This window comes from Gymnodraco acuticeps, unplaced genomic scaffold, assembly GCF_902827175.1.
Source record: "Gymnodraco acuticeps unplaced genomic scaffold, fGymAcu1.1, whole genome shotgun sequence".
NCBI lineage: Eukaryota > Metazoa > Chordata > Actinopteri > Perciformes > Bathydraconidae > Gymnodraco > Gymnodraco acuticeps.
The window spans coordinates 439,061-460,735 of record NW_022991154.1 but is presented as its reverse complement, the minus strand read 5'-3'; the positions used below and the strand labels follow the sequence as shown (position 1 = coordinate 460,735).

Genomic DNA, 21,675 nt, shown 5'->3' with positions numbered 1-21,675 from the left:
GTTGTCCTCAAATTCGTGGACTTCTTTAAATAACTGAAACTTTTTTTATATTTTATTTGTTATACTTACTCATATAACCTGCTGCCTGCACCTAAATCATTGTTTGCAAACTTTGCATGCTGAAATTTATTAAATACAAAATACGGTGGAAAAACTATTTCCATATCAGGGTTGTTATATAATACAAATAACATATATATAGGTAAACCAATCGGAGAGAGAGAGAGAGAGTGTGTGTGTGTGTGTGTGTGTGTGTGTGTGTGTGTGTGTGTGCGTGCGTGCGTGCGTGCGTGCGTGCGTGCGTGCGTGCGTGCGTGCGTGCGTGTTTTAAGGGGGAGGTACTCATGTTCCTGAGACAGTTTCATTCAATTGTTTGTACTTTCCACTGTGTAGAAAGAGTCGATTTAAGTAATTACAGAAGTACAGCTATTCCTGGATCCTCACAATGACATATGTTTACTTTCTTGGGTTCTTTATACTATGCCTTAAAATGGATACGTCTTTACAACAGGAAGGTAAGCAAGAGGGGGAATTATTTATTAATCCCTCTGTTTCTCTATATTATATATGAATAAAACCATATCCAGGACTTAATGTGAACCTATGTGTGAACTGAGTAACTCAATTGACTTGTTATATCAGACAAACCACTGAAAACTGGTTCTGTGACGGACAGTGCAACAATAAAATGTAAACTATATCTGCCACCACTGGAAGGAACCAGCAATGAACCTGCAGTTAAAGAACAGCAACAGATGTTATACCACCATGCCCTCCCACACCCCATTGTTACAGGCTGCATCAACTCTACGGCTTTTTAATTAGCCTTTTCCTAAATACATTTGTATTCTTGCTTATGTGTATTATGCAACAAAGATAATATGTTCAGCACCCAAAAACTGAATTGCTGCTCATCAAAGGGTGATCTTATTTTTCTTTATTGGAGACTAGTATTCATTTCTAAATGGTTTGTTTCACTTTATTTTAACTATTATTATTTACAGTTTAACTGAAAATTCAAGGGAAATTGTCATTCTGTTTATTTCTGTTTCATTCCCTAAATTATTTTTTAAAACGCTACATTTAAATGTTTTTGGGGTTATGTTTGTTGGGAGCCCCACACCTCTGTGTGAACGTAAGTAAAAACTGAGTAATGCAGTGTCTGGTGACACTTAGTGACAATGGATCAGGACAAAAAGTGAGCCAATCTTTTTTCCTGAAACTTTCAGAATTTCTTTACACATGTTTATGTATAAGATGCATGAAAAAGTGGATTTTGCATAATAGGTGACCTTTCAGAAATCTTTATTCTTGCTTGTGTATTATTCAACAGAGATAATATGTACAGCACCCGAGATTGAAAATGGTGAAGTGCTTGAAGAAATCCAAGAGTACAAAGAACATCAAGTCCTGGAGTTTCAGTGTGATCCCTCATTTACACCTGCTGATGCCAGATCTCCAAAATGCACAAAGCATGGAGTAAGAGCAGAATGGAGCCCCACACCTCTGTGTGAACGTAAGTAAAAACTGAGTAATGCAGTGTACTGGTGACACTTCCCAATAAATATAGGTTCTGACGGATAATATGTTTATTTTCCAACAAATACAGCAATAACATGTAAACTACAACTGCCAGGGCTGAAAGGAACCAGCTATGAACCTGCTTATAGAAACATGTTTCTAGCTGGTGAACAAGTGACAGTAAATTGTGGAAACAACCACTGGATTTTTAGTCATCAACAGGTCTCAGTAGTAACTACATGCAAAGAGGACGGAGAGTGGACTATCACACCTGAATGCCAAGGTATGACACTGCTGTGAATGCTGTTTTATTTGTTTATATTTCATAAGCTCGATTACTTGAGATTTACAAAACGTTTTCTTATTCTAGAGGTTACGTGCAGCAAACGAGGAGTCCCACATGTGTCTTGGGACAGTCGTTGGCAGCTAACATTGAAATCGGGTGAGATGACACGTTATGGGTGCGCGAGAGGCTACAGGAGGAAAGATGACAGGAACGACATGGCCACATGCACCCGAGATGGATGGCACCCAAATCCACTTTGTCAAGGTATTGTGAAGTAAACCTTATGTTTATAAGATATCTGTTATTTTGTTTCCATATTTGGCTATGGGGGGGGAGTTTTTACTATATAGTTTACTGTAAAAGCTACTTTCAAAAAAAGAGTCCCATGAACTGCAGCTAAGCACAGGAACAGTCAGGAATGTACTTCTTTTTTTTAATTGCTTACACATGCTTTTGAAATCATGGCTTTTTTCTTTTGATCACACAAGTCTTTAGGGTGGTATAAACATCATGACTAACAAAAACTAAACAAATATATTTTTATTTTTGTTTTATTATGTGTCCTTTGTAGAGGTCATCAGGTGTTAGTTATGCGAAGCATAGTATACAAACAACATTAACATACAAGTACATTTAGACAACATTAGAGCACAACAACTCAATGCAACAAATACTGAGCCCTCATTTGTAGTACTCCATCCTTTTTTGAAATGCAGAGATATATCTGACACTTGAGGCACTTGATGTATGTTTTCCCACTGCATCCGTCTGCCATGAACCCTACAGAAACCTAAGTGTTAGTTTTGGCCCATAGTGGACTCCATGTGTGTTGTGTAAAATGGGGGAAATAAAAAGTTAGCAAATCCCCATGTCCTCCTCAGAGGACATTCCTAAAAACATTTCGTTTTAGGTCAAATAGGTATTACACTGCTCTGAAAACTCACTACACTAACTCCTAAGATGTTCCCTTACTATAATTAATTAAAAATATTGAACTCACAACACTGGTAATTACAAAATTACAAACTTACCATTTATCTTTCTATAAATAGTGCTTTTGTTGATGGACGCCATTTTCGAAATACAATGAAATTATCTTTTTCAAAGCCACACCCGCACATATGTCATATGTTTGAAAAGCCCAGGATGTCCTCTGTGGAGTACAATTGGACTTAATGCTGTGGCATGCATAACCTCAAAGTAACGGACCAAAACCCAATGTGCTCCACAGAGGACAAAAATGAATGGGTGGGTCTCTGGAGGATAAACACTTGAAGTGTGCACCAAATGGCACACACTTCATTTAAAATACGAGACGCTTTTTCCAACCAACTTCAAACTCTGGTGTTCAATCAAAAGCACACTCATTTCTTATGGACTTTGTTCTGTATGTAGATAGTTCTGCAGGACAGAAATATGTGCAGAAACACAAATATTTTGTTGAAAGTAAACATTTGTATTTGTATCCTCAACTAATCTGCGAAACATGAATGCACAGCAAATACAGTCACAGTTGTGTGAACAAAAAACATGCTCTCAATCTGATACAGTAAATGGAAAAGAAAACTTAGAGAGAGGAAAGAAAAACACTTAAGCTTCATTTCACCACCTAGCTGGGTCTGGCCACAGCACGTCATCAACATGCAGAAGAAGCATGCATCTATACAGTAGGCCTGACGGTCATAGAGCTTCAACTGTTAGGCTTCAAATCACTTTTCAATTTACTTTAATTCATCCTCCCTCTCACTCTTATCCTCCCTCCCTCTTGCTGCTATGTCCATATATCCATTGTTGTTGTAAAAAGCTCTTACATGAAGCCTTTTTCTTGTGCTTACATCCTGATTGATGAGTCAACAATGAAGCAGTTTGGTGTCTGTGGTCATTTGGCATGCGTATTTGTTAACTGCTTCATGTGTGTAGTATTTTTAATGGCAGTGTTTTGAAAATGGCAGACAAGTTAATATGTCAGATGTCTGTGTCTTACTAATGACGCATTTCCACTGCAGCGGGTAGCCCCGTTTAAGCGTCCTTAACCGTCTTCAAGCGGCCATGCCAGTTTTTGGTGGCCTTTCCATATAGCCTAGTAGGCTACCGGCCAGCGGGTACTTTTTTTTTTTCCGGCCCCATAAAATCGTGGTTCGATCAGACCAGCCAAGGCTGAACTAGTGACGTCAACACTCTCGACTGCTGATTGGTCAGAGAGAATCGTCACAAGATCGCGCGCGAGTTCATCCCTAGCGTCGCATATATATTTAGAAGCAAGCTTGCAGCATTTTTATAAACAGCGTTTTGTAAACGGAGGAGTTACAACAATGGCTACGTCTAATAAGAAAAGCACACCGTGGTCGACCGAGGAGGTGACGACGTTCCTTCATCTCATTGGGGATGATCAAATCCAGCGGGAGCTCGACGGAACAACTCGAAATGTGAAGCCGATCGCCCCGCCTACACTGCGTTGCTACCCCAGGTCCTAAACTGTAATGGTAATGCGCCACGGCCTCGGACGGCCAGCGAGGCAGCCCGAGGCCTGAGCGAGGACGCTTAGGGACGCTTAAACGGGGCTACCCCGCTGCAGTGGAAATGCGCCATTAGAGAACAGTGTGCAGTGTATTGAATTGTAAATTGGGTTCAGAGCTGAAAATGTGTTTAGAGTTTTGGAGATTTGAGCTGAGGTTTTGCACATGTGTATATCTCCAATCTTTTCATATATATTGGTTTTCTTTTCAGTGATAGCATGCCCTCAGCCGGGTTACCCGAATGCAGGCATTGTTGGAATCGACCTGGAAGAATATGAATACAAGGACAAAGTCAGGTTTATTTGCAACAACGGTTACGAGGGAGAATTCACTGTAACCTGTGGGGTTAACGGTTGGAGCAGAGGTTTGCAATGTACAGGTAAAAACGTTTTCCTTTTTGTTATGCTTAAAAGACACATTAAGAACTTAATTTATTTGTAACAGGCTTGCTGTTCAGTAGATTATCAAGAAATGGATCACTTAAACAGTAAAAGGGGAGGTACCTTGTCTTTAAACTCTTATTATATAGTTTCTATTTTTCTTTCTTTGTGTTGCCTCAACAACTGACTTTGGGGATCAACAAAGGCCTTTTCTTTTTCTTGAAGACATCATTTTTGAAATGGTTTGTTTGATTATGTTTTAATGTAACCGGAATAGCTGGAGGATGTGTGAATAACTTCAAATATTCTTTGAATTTGTTTCAGAAAGACGGTGCGAGAAACCTCACATCGACGATGCAAACTTTATCGGCGATGTAAGTGAAAGTTACAGGCAAAATGATCACATCCAGTATACGTGCAAGAACAACGTTGACATAATTGTTACTCTTACCTGTGAAGAAAATGGTTGGAATGAGACTCAGAGCTGTTCAGGTAAAGTCAAACAACAAATCATACAACAAATACAGCTTAAAGGAAAATGATAGAGGGATTTGGGTGTTTAATTAACATGGTCTTAGTGTGTTCTCTTAACAGCTAAAAAATAACATCTTCAGTGACTTTAAATTGCATAACTACTTCGATGACCCTGTTTCATCAGTTTCAAAATGCTTAAGGACACTCAATTTGATCCCTTGATGCACACTATCAGTAAGTGAGCATTTTTGCAGGGAGCTTTGTGAAGTTATAAAATAGATACAACCAGCCTTTTGCTTACACCTTTGCTGTAGCGCTATGGTGTTGCCAGGGTTTCTGCTCTGGTCACATGACTGAACACTATGAATACTCTTTTAAACACATGCAGCCTCTCACACTCAAGGCTCACATATTGGTATTAGGCCAAAATAAAAAGGGATCATCCCCACTAAAACTACATATGATATATATTTTAATTCCTGTGCTTATCTTTTAGTCTACAGTACATACAAATATAGAGTATATTTATGTTTTCGTTTGAGAATGGTTGTCACGGTTTTATTTATATAGCACATTTATAAACGATTTTTGGTCGAGCCAAAGTGCTGTACATATAACAATCACAATCCAGTACCTGAACTGTATGATATACTTTTTAGAAGTTCTAGGTTGTGGCACAGCACCAATCATTGCTGATGGAGACCTCAAGTACGCCAGGAAAAGTAATAACAGCCATAATGAAATGGTTGAATACATGTGCCAGGCATACTACACCATGGAGGGAGAGCCTTACAAAACCTGCGTCAATGGTGTATGGACTGGACACATGAGATGCATCCGTAAGTTACAGGTTCTTCTTTAAATAACATGTGCAATATTAAAAAGTGAAAATCAAACTTCATTTTAAAATGGTTAGTCGTTGCATGTTGTAATTGCATTGGAAACCTAATAGATAAAATCCATTTATGCAACATGTCATTTGTGCCTGACCTACGTTCATGGCAATAACAGAGTACGAAATATGGAAAGCTGTTTTAGCATTTGAGCTGTGTGGCCCTTTTATTTAACCTCCTCTGCCAGAGTTTAAACTGCTCAACAAAAGAGGAATGCTTTGTAAACAGTTGGGTGCCAAGAGGCAATATGTCTCTAATAAACTGTCAGCTTATTGTCACATTAGCAACCAAGCTAAGCTCCCAAGCTAACAGAGGGCTATATTTATGTACGTATTTATGTATATTTATATAATTCCAGGGGGAGAGTGAATGACACAGTACAGAGTAAATAGAAATAAGGTCAGAGTTAGTTTGAATTACTTGTGCTGGGCCTGCTGGCTGGCATGTAAGCAATCAGCTCTCCAATTATTTTAGCTCACCAACTAGCCCTCTAAATCGCTATTGCCCAACATTGGCAAAAGTTGTAAATGCAGTATGCTTTCCAGTCATTCATGCTATGTTTGTCTCTTGCAGAACCCTGTACCGTGAATGAAGACGACAATAGACAACATAACATTACATTTAAATATAATGGCAGTACATATTTCACTCATGATGAAATAATTGGGTTTAGGTGTGCCAGAGGAATACCTGTTGGTTCAGTATCATTACTTCAGAGGTGTAATAGTGGTGTTATTGTCTTGCCTACTTGCCAAGAGTTTTAGCCAACAGTAGATCAAAGTAAAAAACGGATTATGCAGAGTTATGAACTGATTCCGTCTCCTCTTTGATGTTGTCAACTGTATAAATGTTAAAACATACATGATCTGTCTCTTTTCTGCCTCCTAAATACAGTCTGTAGCATACCATGAGTAAAAAGAAACAATTAGAATTTAGCCAGTGTAGAAATAAAATCTGGTATGGATTGGAAGTCAATGGGTCTCATGAAATGAAAGCTATTGCAAAGACATTTGACTTTTCAATAAAGAAACAGCTTATTTTTCAAAGATATTAGTATACAATTAAATTAAATCATTAAACATATATGAAAGATAAAGAGATGTATCCAATGTTTAGTTTAGTTATATGATATTGAATTGATTTCAAGTCATTAGTTCCCATAATATAGGAGCTTATTTTCAATTTAAAAACTGCAGATTTCAGATCCTATTTAGTAATTTAATGCTGCATTGTTTTACACGAAATGGTTCATATGACATGAAAGCTTATAAACATATTTAAGACTTTAACCACCATCCAATTAAAATTAGAATGCCATAATTGTTATACAATTCTGCATTGACATGGAGACATTTAGGTCTAATGATAGGGAAGCTATTTAAAAGATGCAATAATCTTAATACAATGACGAACATCATTGTATATATAATTCATTCTACCAATGCTTTAACATACCTCATTGTAGAGTGCTTTGTTAACAGTGCTAACAATGACATTAGGTGGCTACAACTTCCCACCTGGGAGCAAGTTACCCAGAATTTCATTTAAACACCCACCTGTTCAGCCTCATTTCAGTATAAAACCCATTAGATAGATAGAAGAAACTGGCCCGTGTATAAGAAACATATCCATTTTAATATTTACAAGGAAATCATGGAAACGCAATAGTGAAAAAACAAAACAAAAAACACCTCAAACTATACAAAAAGTTATATTTTCTGAAGCACAAGAATGAGATGATAAAATGAAGATTTAAAAGCCTGTATTTACAACACAATAGAGAGTGTGTTTGCCAGCATCTGAATGGCCCTGAGAGGATCCACAATATCTTGGAGCTTGTCCTTTCTGAGAACCCAATCCGGTGCAAATCTGAAAAACAAACAGGATGTCAGTTACCACTACAAAACACATGAAATCTGAATCTCAGACAAATACTTTACATAGACACAGTCAAAACTTACTTTGGCACAGGGCGGGATTTACGAGGTGTCGCTGGAAAGAAAAAGCTCCCGTTGATTGATGCGTTCATTTTCTGTTTCGTAACAGTTCTTTCAGCGTCCATCTTGTGTTTGCGAGCGGTGAGGCGGTAGATACTGCGTAGCCTATCCAACACTTTGGGTAGCTTCATAACCTCCTATAAATAAAAGAGTTCACATTTATTACAAAACTACAATAGCAGTTTCTGTCAGATTAGAATTTGGTTGTGTAATTTCTATAATAACATATTTCAACAGTTTTTATGTCAGAGAAGCTACGGACCACAACGCGGTACTTGTCTTGCAGGAGGAGAGCAAGAAGGAAGCAGGCCTTTGTGAAGATACTGCCGCCCTTTTCTGCCACTTTATCTCCAGCTTTCTCACGGTATCTCTGCAGCAGGTCCAGCAGAGTCTCCACAGAGTTTTCCACCGAATACACTGCCTCAGTGGTCTTGTGGTACTATGGAAGGAATACCACGAAAGAATGGAGGAGAGGAAAGGAAGAAAAATACAGGGAATCAAACAAACTACATATTTTACTTTTTAAAACCATCAATGCTTTTGCTTCATCATTCCTTTGGAAGGCTCTGATTAAACCATCTGTTGGTTTGAAGCCATTGTATAATGTGGCATTACTGGCATTCATTTTCTTATCCCCACCTTCCTCCGTCTTCTTCCAATATAAAAAAGGTTAAAAGTCCAAACTGCTATTTACACATGAGGACAAACATCTAATTGTGGAGCTGTACCAACTGTTGAACTTCAGATTTGTTTGTATTCTTTTTTTAAAGTATAGCCATTAATGGAAAATGTTTCACTTTGAAAAAGCAGAATTTCTAACAATTTGAATCCACATTTTGTAAACTACACTTATTTAAGCCTGTAACACACAATTATCTGACAAAAAACAATTAACTTGTATTTAATACATCTAAGGGTCTTTCTCAAAAATTAACTTAGTTCAGGACATGTAATAGATTACTGTAAATCAAGTAGTCTCCCTAGGTTTTAAATCACTGGAAAACATATTTCATAGAACCATGTACTACAGTGTTTCCCCTAGGTTTACTGCTTTGGGGGGGGTGCTGCCTGAGCGGGGGTGGGGACGGTGGCATTGGGATATATATTGTTTAAATCATCTGGAACAGAGAGAGGAGCTGTGTATTATTGTTATTGATTAATGCATCAGTGTTTCTTAGGGTCAAAAACACTAAACTCACAACTTAAAATGAAAGTGTTTAGTTTATTTAATAAAAGAGCACATGTTCAATGTGAAAAGTGACAGTAGATATAGATTAGTTGCAATTTGGTGCTATATATATATATCTTTTTTAACACCTTGAATTTCAGGGGGGCGCGGGGCTCCATTGGCGGGGCGCAGCGCACCTCCAAGACAATGGTAGGGGAAACACTGCTACAAATGTTATAGTTAGACTTATTTCTTAATGTGTTCATTAAGACTGTGGGAAAAGAAACAATTACACTTAAAACATAGAAAAACACTTGAAACCCATCCATCTGAACTCTGTTTTAAGGAAGAGAAACTGAGCCTAACATGAAACAAGGAACTGACAAGCTGTAAGTTTGTGGGGAAGTGAGCCCTGTTGATGCTGTGGCTATCCTCAGCTTTACTCACTAGAGTTAAATGATCTGACATGAGTTATGTTCACATGTTTAAGGCGAGACACCCCAGGTGAATAGGGTAATTTTTTTAACTTAAAGATCTCAGCTAGAAATTTCTCCAGGTAATTACTTACAATAAGGCAATTGTTTTTTGTATTACAAGTTTTCTGAAATAGCATGTTTAAATATGCAAATGATCCATTATCTCATTAAATATGCGCATATGTTAACACATTTCAGGAACCGAAATCTGAACTTTGGATAAAGCCAGGTTCAAAATGATTGTTTCATTTTGTAGTCATATTAGTATCTAAGGCTTTTACAGAAGGGATTTTGGATATCTCTTTTTATCACTCCATAAATCAGAAATGACTGTCAACAGCCCTAAAATATCCATTTTCGCCATGTTTTTAGGTATAAAATGTTATACAATTCAGGCTATGAATGATATATATATACAAACCCTTCTTTAAAAGCCTTCATAATATTGATAGGAATATAACTGGAAGGTTTGGTGTATCTACGTGCTACTGAAGTGAACATTTTCGAAAACGACCTTTAAAGATTGCAGTGTGGCGCTCCCTAACCCCTCCTGTTCTTTGGATGACAGCTTGCGCATCGACGCACTCCGTGAAGGTATTTCATGTTCGGGGTCATTTGTTTTTTGTATAACCTTGCTTCGTGCAAGTGACAATTGTTGTCGTCTTCTCTGTGAACGTTTTTTTCGCCGTTCTTTTGCCATTTTGAGATTTACCAGGAAGTGTTTTAGCACACCACGTGACGCATCCGAACGAATCACGTTGTCAGAAATTGACACCAGCCAATGAGATTTTGTTTCTTGGTTTAAGACCCCTTTGTACTTTCACGATTGGTTTCTGATAAGGAAATGACCATATTTGGATCCTATGAGGTTGTGCAGGAAAAACTGAGCTTTCCAACGATATCTCTGATGACATTGTGCAAACAGTGATCGCGGTACTTTATGTTACGTTAGAATGCTAACTTTTGGTGAATTTAGGAGAAATCTACAGACGCAAATAGACAAACTATATTAAAATAAACACTTAAATGTGTATTTTGTACGTTTTCCTTCCAAAAGCCTGAAAGAAAACATGTTATGGAATCAAAATAGCACAACATCTCAAAATTGACCAGCGCATGAAAAACGATGTTTTTGCCTGCCGTGTCTCGCCTTAAATAATAACCTGCTTTTCAGCACCATGTGCAGTAGAACTATAGGTACTGCAACATGAACTAAGCACAATACATAGTTATATGTTGTGAACTTTTGTTTGTTTTACATCAACAATTGGCTACCTTGTGGCACGTTGCTACAAAAGTTTTGTACAGACGGATGTTGTCTGTGTCTTCGTTTGACTCGCTAACTCTATCTCACTGTGTTTCGAGTTCATGAAAGTTAGGTGTAAGATTTTAATCCCCTAAAAAAAAACGTTTTAACCTTCTTTTTTCAAACCAGGGGCCTCATTTATAAAGGGATATACGCTGAAAAAAATGGCATACGCCAGTTTCTACGCAATGTTTGCGATTTATAAAATACTAACTTGACGGGAAAATGTGCGGTCCTCCACGCAAACTCTAACCCATGCGTACGCACTAAGCACAAAAACGGGAGAGACGAGAAACTGCGACACCGTTGGCAGAAGGAAGAATGGAGAGAAATATGTGGAAATAATACCATAAATAAAATGTTACCTCTCATTTATCATATGAAGAATTCATTTTCAAACATTGATTAAAGCCAATCTTAAAATGATTAAACAAACGCCTGTTTGAGACTCCTCAGTGCACACAAAAACATAACTTGGAGAAATAAATAAATACGGATACGTTATTGAAAACCACCTCGAATATGTTGTGTTAATGTTATGAAAAGTTTTCTCATAAATGATGCGGTAAGCAGGAGGACAGAATTACGTCTAAACTGACGCCGTGTTGCTTTTCTATAGGTTGTAGATACGAGCATGGTTTTATATACTATCACGTTTAATCATGTTTTATGCCGTTTGCCAAGACTTGATAAGTCGCTCATAAAACACAGGAGGTATGGAAGCTAAGAACACCATATGTGGTAAATTATACAGCTAATATAACACAACACATTAGTTGTATTTCCTTTAACTGGTGGATATAGGGTTGCTGGGGGGGGGGGGGGGGGGGGGTTGAGACGCACAGGCTGCAGTGGAGACGCTGCGCACAGCTGATCGACAGCTGGAACACAAACCACCAAATACAAAAACATAATTCAGATCCAGTCGTCATGACTCCACTCCGGGGGTATTCCCCATTCACTTCTTACAGTTTCTCATCAAGGGGGTGTCTCCTGTCCCCGGTACAAACACACTGCCTGAGGAAGGCTATGTGTATTTTTTTTGTCATGAACCTTTTTCGGACCACTTATTTATTTATTTTGGTGACGATCCGACCTTCATGCTGCTACTCTGGTTCAAACTGCATCCACCAAACAATATGATTTATCTCGACCTCCACAAAATAACCAAAATCTGACACGGTGTGAGATGTCTTTTTTAGCTGTTCTGTCGTCATTTCCTGCGATCTTCTTCATAAAGTCAGTCAGAATGATTGAATGGGCGTTTCTTTGACTATTTATAGGCAAATATGGGCGTTACGTGAAGCCCGCAAAAGCTGCACCGCATTTCGAGTTGGTTGTGATTTATAAAGGGAAACCGGCGTAGGAAGTGCTGTACGCACTTTCCTTGCCGGTACGCAATGTTTGGTGAATCGGAAAATGTCGGATCATTTCTGTACCTATTTTTTGGATTTCTACTACGTAAGCAACCTTCCCACGTGAATCCTACGCACGGCGTTATAAATGAGGCCCCTGGTCCCAAAGAGCCAAGAGGGCACTGGCAAACGTGGATTTGAAAACTTCAAAACTCTCATGCTAGATAGATTTGTGTTGGAATATCATCTTATTATGCATTTTGTGACCCAAAAAAAAAAATTCAAACCAAAGTGTTAACTTGGCTTTGAAAGCCCAACTCTTTGTCCATTCAATAACTAGGACAAAATAGGAAAGACTCAGCTACATATTGTATATGTTCCTACCTTCCTATCAATAGAAGAAGTGTAGCTTTGAATGTTAAAGTACTGTTTAACAGATTACTGTTCTCTCCATTATCTTATTTTTTCACACCAAGAGCATGATAGCCAGATAATCTTTTTATGGCAACATTTCATGAGCAGAGCAGGCACGGTTTGTACCTTGGAGAGGTTGAGGAGGATCTGGATGGAGTAGGTGATGACGTCCATGCAGGGGACGCTCCTGTTGCAGCAGCGGACGAGTGTAAAGATGGTGTTTGTGGCTCCGCTCTCCACCAGCCGCTCACAGCACTCTGGAGACAGTCTGGTTGCAGACTCTGCGCACACACACAAGGAACAAAACACACCAAACGGTAAACATCTGGATATGGGAAGAGAATAAACACTGCTGTCTTTCATTAACTACCCAAATAGGTCATCTTGCTTTAAAAGCTACTTGGTTTTAGCAGGAATCTTTATGGTCGCATCATATGGATGCATTATCAGAAAATAGATCAAACCTCACCTAGGTTTCTCAAAGCCTCAAGGATGTACGAGAAGTGTTTGTATCGGAGGAGGTAGTCCAGGGCAGAGGACGTCTTGTTGCACAATTTGTCCTCCTCTCTGACGCAGGCGGAGACTTCGCGTAAGCGCTGTCTCAACTTCACCACCTTGGCATTGTCATTCAGTCGACGGGAGCGGTGTCCTCTCCAGAGAGCCTTCAGGGGAGAAAGACAATTAGAAGATTTCATCGTTACATTATATTTTCCTAAAAAGAGTTAGCCTTTTTGTCCTCATGAGATCAAGTTAAAATATCGTATGCCTTTGGGTCAATCATATTATTGACTACTGTGTCCACTAATGAAGAAAACAACAGGATGGAGTGAATTTTGTCCTTCATTCCTTCCGTTAAAAGCAGAGCAAAGCCAATATGAATAAGAATAATAACCACAAAAAGTATGGCCTCTTATTGAAAGACCTGCTAAAAATACAGTGAGCCTATCATTTAATTTACAGAAGTAATTTGTGGAAAATTAACCACTAGTTGAATCACCTGAGCTTTGACAATGCCCTGTTCAACCCTCTTCTGGCGCCTAAGGAGGAGGAATTTTCTGGCGGCTTGCTGGATGACAGACGCCGACTTGTGGCGACGAGCTAACCAACGCTTGACTGCTCTCTGGGCTACAACCACATTCCTCCTGTCCTCAAGATACCGTCTCCTCTGCTGCCTCGCCTTCACACATCGCTAGGAAAACAAAAGGAAATCATTGTAAGAAATGTTCACCGATTGTTTTTCAACATGTCATTCATTGCGGGTTCTGTGTCTGTCTGTACCTGTATTGTGATGACAGAATGGATTTGTTTTTTGGCTGACTCCAAAACCCAATGGGATCTGAGTGCTCGTTGGATCTTTATGGCACTGAGATGGTAGAAGACCGCTGATGTAAAACGGAGCCTCCTCTCTGCTTTGGCTCTCTCTAGTACCTGGAACAAAATAGAATGTAAAGGAAGGTAAGCTTTTTTGTGTATCCTACTGGCACGCTCACAACATATCAGATGTTAATGTAGTCGGCATCTTTCCAGGCAGACAGTGGTTTAATTACATTTTCTCTCACAACGATATCAACTTCTTATTTCTTAAAATATGTGATGATAATCTGTTATGAGCAATGTAACAAGATTAGTGAATACCAAATAAAGGCTGCCTGAAAGGTGTGAAAATTCCTAGCAAACGTACCTGTCGTCTTGCAATCCAGGCTCTGCAGTGTGTTTGAAGTGTGATGGTAGCCTTCTTCATTCGGATGTAGTTGTTTCTCTCCAACCTGCCGAGCTGCACTGCCCGGACCCGCCGCTGAAGCTTCACAGCAGTTTCCCGCTTCCTCTGGAAGATACGCTTCTGCACAGAGCATCTCCAGCACGACTGGATTACAATGGCGGCTTGATTTTGTCGACTTATATCCCTCCTGACACACCAGCTTCTGAAAGCTGCCTGAAGGGTGATAGTTGATTGCTTCAAGTTCATGAATGCTCCTCTTTCTTGCCTCTGAAGAATACAGGAGCGATAGTATCTCTGGATGATAATGGCGGACAGACGCATGGCCTGGAATTTGACTTCCTCTCTGTACTTCCTGAATGCAGACTGGATCACAGTGGCAGCCTGATGCCAACGAGCCACCTCCTTTCTGACTTTCCACCCTCTGTATGCCGCCTGAATAGTAATGGATGCATTGCGCATTTCCACATATTGCATTCTTTGAGCGTTAGCTGCAACAGAAGCCCGATATTTTCGCTGAATAGCAAGGACAGAAAACTTCAATTTCACATATTGTTTGCGTTCGAAGAAACATCTGTAAGCTCTCTGGACAACACAGGCAGCATGAAGTCTTTGTTTGATGATTCTTCTGGACTTCAGCCCACGGAAGGCGGCTTGTAAAACAATAACAGCTTTCCTGACCTCCTGATAATGTTTTAGGTCAGCATTTCTCCGCCTCTGAGCTCTAAACTTCTGCTGTAAGACACAGGCTGCCCAGCTTTGTTTCCTGAAGGCTGACTGCTGATTATGCCTCTTGAAGTTAGCTTGAATGACAGTAGCTGCCCTGTGCATTTTGGCAAGTCTACTTCGCACACGATGACCTCTGAAAGCTGCTTGAAGGATAATGACAGAATGTCTCGCTTTCAGGAACTTTTCTCTGTCCTGTCTTTGAAGAATACAGGAGCGATAGTATCTCTGGATGATAATGGCGGACAGACGCATGGCCTGGAATTTGACTTCATCTCTGTGCTTTCTGAATGATGACTGGATCACAGTGGCAGCCTGATGCCAACGAGCCACCTCCTTTCTGACTTGATTGCCCCTGCATGCTGCCTGGATAACAACAGCAGCACTGCGCATCCTTTGGTATTGTTGCATCTGTTCTTTTGCAGCTACAGTGGCCCGATACCGTCGCTGAATGGTGAGAACTGAAGATGTTAGAATCTGATACTGCTGGTGTTCACAGTGGGCTCTGTAAGCCCTCTGGATAACAATGGCAGCCTGATGCCTTCGTTTGACAAGTTGTCTGGATTTCATTTCACGATATGCAGCTTGTAACACAATAACAGCTTTCCTGACCTCCTGATAATGTTTTAGGTCAGCATTTCTCCGCCTCTGAGCTCTAAACCTCTGCTGTAAGACACAGGCTGCCCAGCGTTGTTTCCTGAAGGCTGACTGCTGACTATGCTTCTTAAAGTAAGCTTGAATGACAGTAGCTGCCCTGTGCATTTTGGCAACTTTAGTTCGCACACGATGACCTCTGAAAGCTGCTTGAAGGATAATGACAGAATGTCTCGCTTTCAGGAACTTTTCTCTGTCCTGTCTTTGAAGAATACAGGAGCGATAGTATCTCTGGATGATAATGGCGGACAGACGCATGGCCTGGAATTTGACTTCCTCTCTGTGCTTTCTGAATGCAGACTGGATCACAGTGGCAGCGTGATGCCAACGAGCCACCTCCTTTCTGACATTCCACCCTCTGTATGCCGCCTGAATAGTAATGGATGCATTGCTCATTTCCACATATTGCATTCTTTGAGCGTTAGCTGCAACAGAAGCCCGATATTTTCGCTGAATAGCAAGGACAGAAAACTTCAATTTCACATATTGTTTGCGTTCGAAGAAACATCTGTAAGCTCTCTGGACAACACAGACAGCATGAAGTCTTTGTTTGATGATTCTTCTGGACTTCAGCCCACGGAAGGCGGCTTGTAAAACAATAACAGCTTTCCTGACCTCCTGATAATGTTTTAGGTCAGCATTTCTCCGCCTCTGAGCTCTAAACCTCTGCTGTAAGACACAGACTGCCCAGCTTTGTTTCCTGAAGGCTGACTGCTGATTATGCCTCTTGAAGTTAGCTTGAATGACAGTAGCTGCCCTGTGCATTTTGGCAAGTCTACTTCGCACACGATGACCTCTGAAAGCTGCTTGAAGGATAATGACAGAATGTCTCGCTTTCAGGAACTTTTCTCTGTCCTGTCTTTGAAGAATACAGGAGCGATAGTATCTCTGGATGATAATGGCGGACAGACGCATGGCCTGGAATTTGACTTCCTCTCTGTGCTTCCTGAATGCAGACTGGATCACAGTGGCAGCGTGATGCCAACAAGCCACCTCCTTTCTGACTTGATTGCCCCTGCATGCTGCCTGGATAACAACAGCAGCACTGCGCATCCTTTGGTATTGTTGCATCTGTTCTTTTGCAACTACAGTGGCCCGATACCGTCGCTGAATGGTGAGAACTGAAGATTTTAGAGTCTGATACTGCTGGTGTTCACAGTGGGCTCTGTAAGCCCTCTGGATAACAATGGCAGCCTGATGCCTTCGTTTGACAAGTTGTCTGGATTTCATTTCACGATATGCAGCTTGTAACACAATAGCCGCTTTTCTGCACTTTTGATAATGTTTTATGTCAGCATTTCTCTGTCTCTGAGCTCTAAACCTCTGCTGTAAGACACAGGCTGCCCAGCGTTGTTTCCTGAAAGCTGATTGCTCTTTATGCCTCTTGAAGTTAGCTTGAATGACAGTAGCTGCCCTGTGCATTTTGGCAATGCTGCATCGCACACGATGACCTCTGAAAGCTGCTTGAAGGATAATGACAGAATGTTTTGCTTTCAGGAACTTTTCTCTGTCCTGTCTTTGAAGAATAAAGGAGCGATAGTATCTCTGGATGATAATGGTGGACAGACGCATAGCCTGGAATTTGACTTCCTTCCTGTGCTTTCTGAATGATGACTGGATCACAGTGGCAGCGTGATGCCAACGAGCCACCTCCTTTCTGACTTGATTGCCTCTGTGTGCTGCCTGGATAACAACAGCAGCACTGCACACCCTTTGGTATTTTTCCATTTGTTCCTTTGCTGCCACATTGGCCCGATACCGTCGCTGAATGGTAAGAGTGAAGGATTTTAAGGTCTGATACTGTTGGTGTTCACAGTGGGCTCTGTAAGCTCTCTGAATTACACTGGCAGCCAGATACCTTCGTTTGATAATTCGTCTGGATGTCATTCCTCGGAATGCAGCTTGTAAGACAACAGCTGCATTTCTCATGGTCATGAGGGCTTTCATCTCCTCTCTCATTTTCTTGTTGGCTCTGTAATGTGCTTGCAAAACACTGGCAGCCCGGCAAAGGGTCTTGTAGTAAGTTCTCTGCTGATACTTTCGGAAATGAGACTGAATTGTTATAGCTGCCGAATGTTGGATACGTAACTGCTTTCTGACCTTACATCCTCTGTAGGCTGCCTGCAGACAAATTACTGCCCTGCGCTTTGACATATAGACCAACCAGTCTTTTCTTGCCAGAGTCACCGCTCTGTACCTCTGCTGACAAACAAGAACGGCTGCTTTAAGAGCTAGGAACCTATTTCTATCTCGAATAGTAAGTAACTTCCTCTGAATGATTGTAGCAGCTTGATGCATCTCTACAATCTTCCTTCTGGCCCTTTGGCCACGATAGGCTGCCTGGATAACTACAGCGGCAGATTTCATTGTTCTGTACCTCTGCACCTGCTGATCTCTGAGCATGTTGGCCCTATAGCGTTGCTGAACAATGATGGCAGCACACTTGGTTGCAAGGTAGGCCATACGCATCATGTGCATCCTGAACTGAGCTTGGATTGCTCTGGCAGCGTTGTGCCTCTTCTTTAGATCTTCTCTCAATTTATATCCACGATAGGCAGCTTGTATCTTTAAGGTCGCCAGCTTTAGCGCTATGTATTCTTTTTGCTGTGCCTTGCATAACAGAAGAGCTCTGTATTGACTTTGAATGACAATCGCTGCACTTTGGAGGAGGAAATACCGTTTCCGACATATAAACATCCTAACTGAGGACTGAATGACAGTGGCTGCCTTATGATTTTTCCTCAGCTCTTTCCTAACTCTCATGCCTCTGAAGGCAGCCTGGAGTGTAACACAGGCTGCTCTCATGCTCAGGTATGTTTTTCTCATTTCCTTTCCAGCAACATAAGCTCTGTAGTGACGCTGTACAACCAAAACACAGGCCTTCTTGGACCTATACTCTGCTTGCGATTTGTGCCGACGGTAATGCGCCTGTATCAGAGTGGCACACTGATGCCGCTTCTCCATCCTCTTCCTGTCAGCTCTGCCTCTCCAGTGAGCTTGTAAGGCAAGTGCAGCATTCCTAAAGGCATCATAATCCTTCTTTGTTTTACGAGCCAAAATTGTGGCTCTGTACTTTTGCTGTATCACAGCTGCAGCTTGTCTCAGGACAAGGTAGCGCCTTTGGGTAGCATGCTTCCTGAAAGCTGTCTGGATTACTGTTGCTGCCTTGTGCTGTTTTTTCAGGGCCTCTCGAGCCACTTTCGCACGATAGGCTGCCTGTATGGTAATTGCAGCACATTTCATCCTCAATAACATTTTCCTTTCGACGGAGGCCCTGAACCAGCTCTGGATTAGGACAGCAGCACATCTCATCTCTGCCACCTGTTTTCTGACAGCATGCCCCCTGTAAGCACTTTGAATGACAATAGCCGAGTGGTGCTGTAGTTTTAACATCTGAAAGCAGCGCCTCTGTGCATGACCTCTATACTGGGCTTGAATGAGCTCAGTGCTTCTCTTTATCTTTTTGTATTGATGGAGACTTGTCTGCATTCTGTACCAAGACTGAATCTTTACAGCAGCAGCTCTTTTCCCAGCCATTTGGTCCTCGTACCATTTCCTGAACACAGTTTGTATCACTTTGGCAGCACAGTTTTCCTTCTCCGTTTTCTGGGTTTTCCATCTTCTGTACCCTCTTTGTATTTTCATGACTGCAGCTCTAAGGTGAAGATAATGTTCAAGGTCTCTTTTTGCCAGAGCCCATGCTCTAGAGTGCTTCTGAATGACAGTTGCCGCCCAGGATATTCTCCTATAAGCAGAGGCTGCACTCCTCATTCGCCATTGTGCTTGGACAACAATGGTGTAGTATCTGAGACGTTGGAAACCCCTCGTACACGAAAACATCCTCCACTGGGCCTGTATGGGAAATGTATTCAAAGACCAATTACACAAACAGGCTTCATGATAAAACAGCTGTTAGATTTATATAAATAAATACAAAGAAAACAGTTGTAAATGTTGGCTAGACAGTATTTAAATACAGGTCAACATTAATGTGTTGTTCAACAAGTTAAGACCATTTGAGAATACAAATTACGTACCATTTTACTTCTACTGCAATGACTAGTATTTGAATCCTTTATACATAATTTATGAAAAACTCTTATGTGTACATGTAGAATTTGGTCTTTAATATTGGTTAACAATCCTTTTCATAATGAAAACACCTACCTGAATGACAGTTGCAGCTTCATGCTGTAGAGCTTGAAGTTGGGCCTGTTTTTTTAGCCTCAGCCTGTTGCGGGCCTCATAACCTCTCCAGACTGATTGGATGATAATGACAGCTTGGTTCTGTCTCTTAGCTCTGCGCTTCTGGAGAAAACTCCTCACAACCAGCTGGATCTTCGCAGCAGCCATGTTTCTTTCCTGTAACCAGACAAAAAAAACACACACAAATAAACCAAGTTAAACATGACTGTTGATCATTTTTACGTTTTTATACTTTTCTGTGTTTCAGTACGAGAAAATACTTTATTTTCTTTGCAGTTTTAATCAGGTGTATCTTTCCATTTACTTTAGAAATACGTTTTCTTGTAATGTAATCATTAAGTATAATAAAAAATATGACTTTTGCACAGTATTTGTTTAATTAAATAACAAATTGTACATGCATGTACTTCATATCTCAAACAGCGGTAGCCCTACTCAAGTTTTCCACGTGGAAACAGTGTTTTTTGTTTAACAACTCAAAACTATAGAAAATAAAGCAGGAAAAGAAAATCAAGCACAAAAAAGTTGAAAAATGTGCTTTAGATTAAGTATGATTCCATCCAGACACAAATGGTCTCACCCACGACTGATTTCAATTTGCTAAAAATAAATCGAAAAGAAGTAAAACTCCAGCACTAACCAGCTGTACCAAACACTGAACCCACCTTGTAGAGCTGCAAGTCTTTCTTTAACCTGTATTTCCTCCAGGCGGCCTGTATGACTCGAGCGGCTCTGGTTTCGTTCCGAAGGTCCAGAAGACGAGCACACAGGAAGGAAAGGTAAGACATCACAACCTGGAAATAAACAGATGAGGATGAAGGTGGAGGTGTAGCATTTCATCACTTTCCATTTACAGAGTTTACAAATATGTTATGACCAAAGGTATAGCCAGTTGATATTGCACAGTGAAGACATTGTAAACTCCTAGGATTTATTGGGCATATTTTGCAAAACCACTGGTATGGTCCTTTTATTGTGCCTTAAGGCAAAACATAACTTTGGGGCTAAACCTATGAAGGGATATTTATGAACATGAACAATACTAGCTAAGATGTGGTGGGCTTCCATGCAATAGTCTGCTGCAGTGTAAAATGTATTATGCACTGTAAATATGGACTGGAATGTTAAGCAGCTTCTTACAATCTGCATTAAAAAAAAACAACAATGATCTGTGTTCCCGCAGAGGGAGGAGGACACATGTCTGCGCTCACCTTCTCGTTGGGGATGGTGTTGGACATGTCCGCTGGGTTGATCATGGCAGGAACTCCGCCCAGGTAAGAAACTGCAGTGTTGACCTGTCTGAAGTTATTCTTCTCATTCTCCAGGAGCTCTTTGAACTCCACAGACGGAGAGTCTGGGCCTGTTCACAAAAATAACAGATAAAGTCATCACAAGTCTGTTGCGGTATCTCCAATGTCTTCAGATTCTCTTAAAAAAAGGGAGACTCTTCAGGTTAAAGGTTATAATATTTAGCTAAAGGATATTACCATGAAACATCCCCAGCTCGTTACTTTTAGACACAGACCCCTGAATATTAAATAAAGCAAGTTTAAAAATACTCGTTTCATTCTGTTAAAATATGAATC

At 40.5% G+C, this 21,675-nt stretch overlaps 2 protein-coding genes across 3 annotated transcripts in view; one reads left to right on the top strand and one right to left on the bottom strand.

The window, feature by feature from the left end:
- The first annotated feature begins 331 nt into the window (after window positions 1-331).
- LOC117560541 (complement factor H-like) lies at window positions 332-6,930 on the top strand. 2 transcript variants are annotated; one of them, XM_034237451.1, is made up of 8 exons: window positions 332-515; window positions 1,334-1,516; window positions 1,610-1,804; window positions 1,892-2,071; window positions 4,535-4,702; window positions 5,028-5,195; window positions 5,837-6,016; window positions 6,644-6,930. In XM_034237451.1, the coding sequence occupies exons 1-8, from the start codon at window positions 446-448 to the stop codon at window positions 6,832-6,834; spliced, it is 1,335 nt and encodes a 444-aa protein (XP_034093342.1). In that variant the 5' UTR covers window positions 332-445; the 3' UTR covers window positions 6,835-6,930. The 2 variants fall into 2 exon arrangements, with proteins under 2 accessions (XP_034093342.1, XP_034093343.1); XM_034237452.1 differs by lacking the exons at window positions 332-515; window positions 1,334-1,516 and adding an exon at window positions 1,087-1,135.
- Window positions 6,931-7,686: 756 nt separating this feature from the next.
- The window catches only part of aspm (assembly factor for spindle microtubules), a 34,310-nt gene continuing 20,321 nt past the window's right edge, over window positions 7,687-21,675 (bottom strand). The window contains 11 exon segments of the mRNA XM_034237364.1: window positions 7,687-7,939; window positions 8,032-8,204; window positions 8,330-8,506; window positions 12,913-13,067; window positions 13,256-13,448; window positions 13,784-13,975; window positions 14,065-14,214; window positions 14,468-19,735; window positions 20,051-20,245; window positions 20,755-20,883; window positions 21,301-21,449. Of these exon segments, the coding sequence (XP_034093255.1) occupies window positions 7,837-7,939; window positions 8,032-8,204; window positions 8,330-8,506; window positions 12,913-13,067; window positions 13,256-13,448; window positions 13,784-13,975; window positions 14,065-14,214; window positions 14,468-19,735; window positions 20,051-20,245; window positions 20,755-20,883; window positions 21,301-21,449 (6,884 nt within the window). The 3' untranslated portion in view covers window positions 7,687-7,836.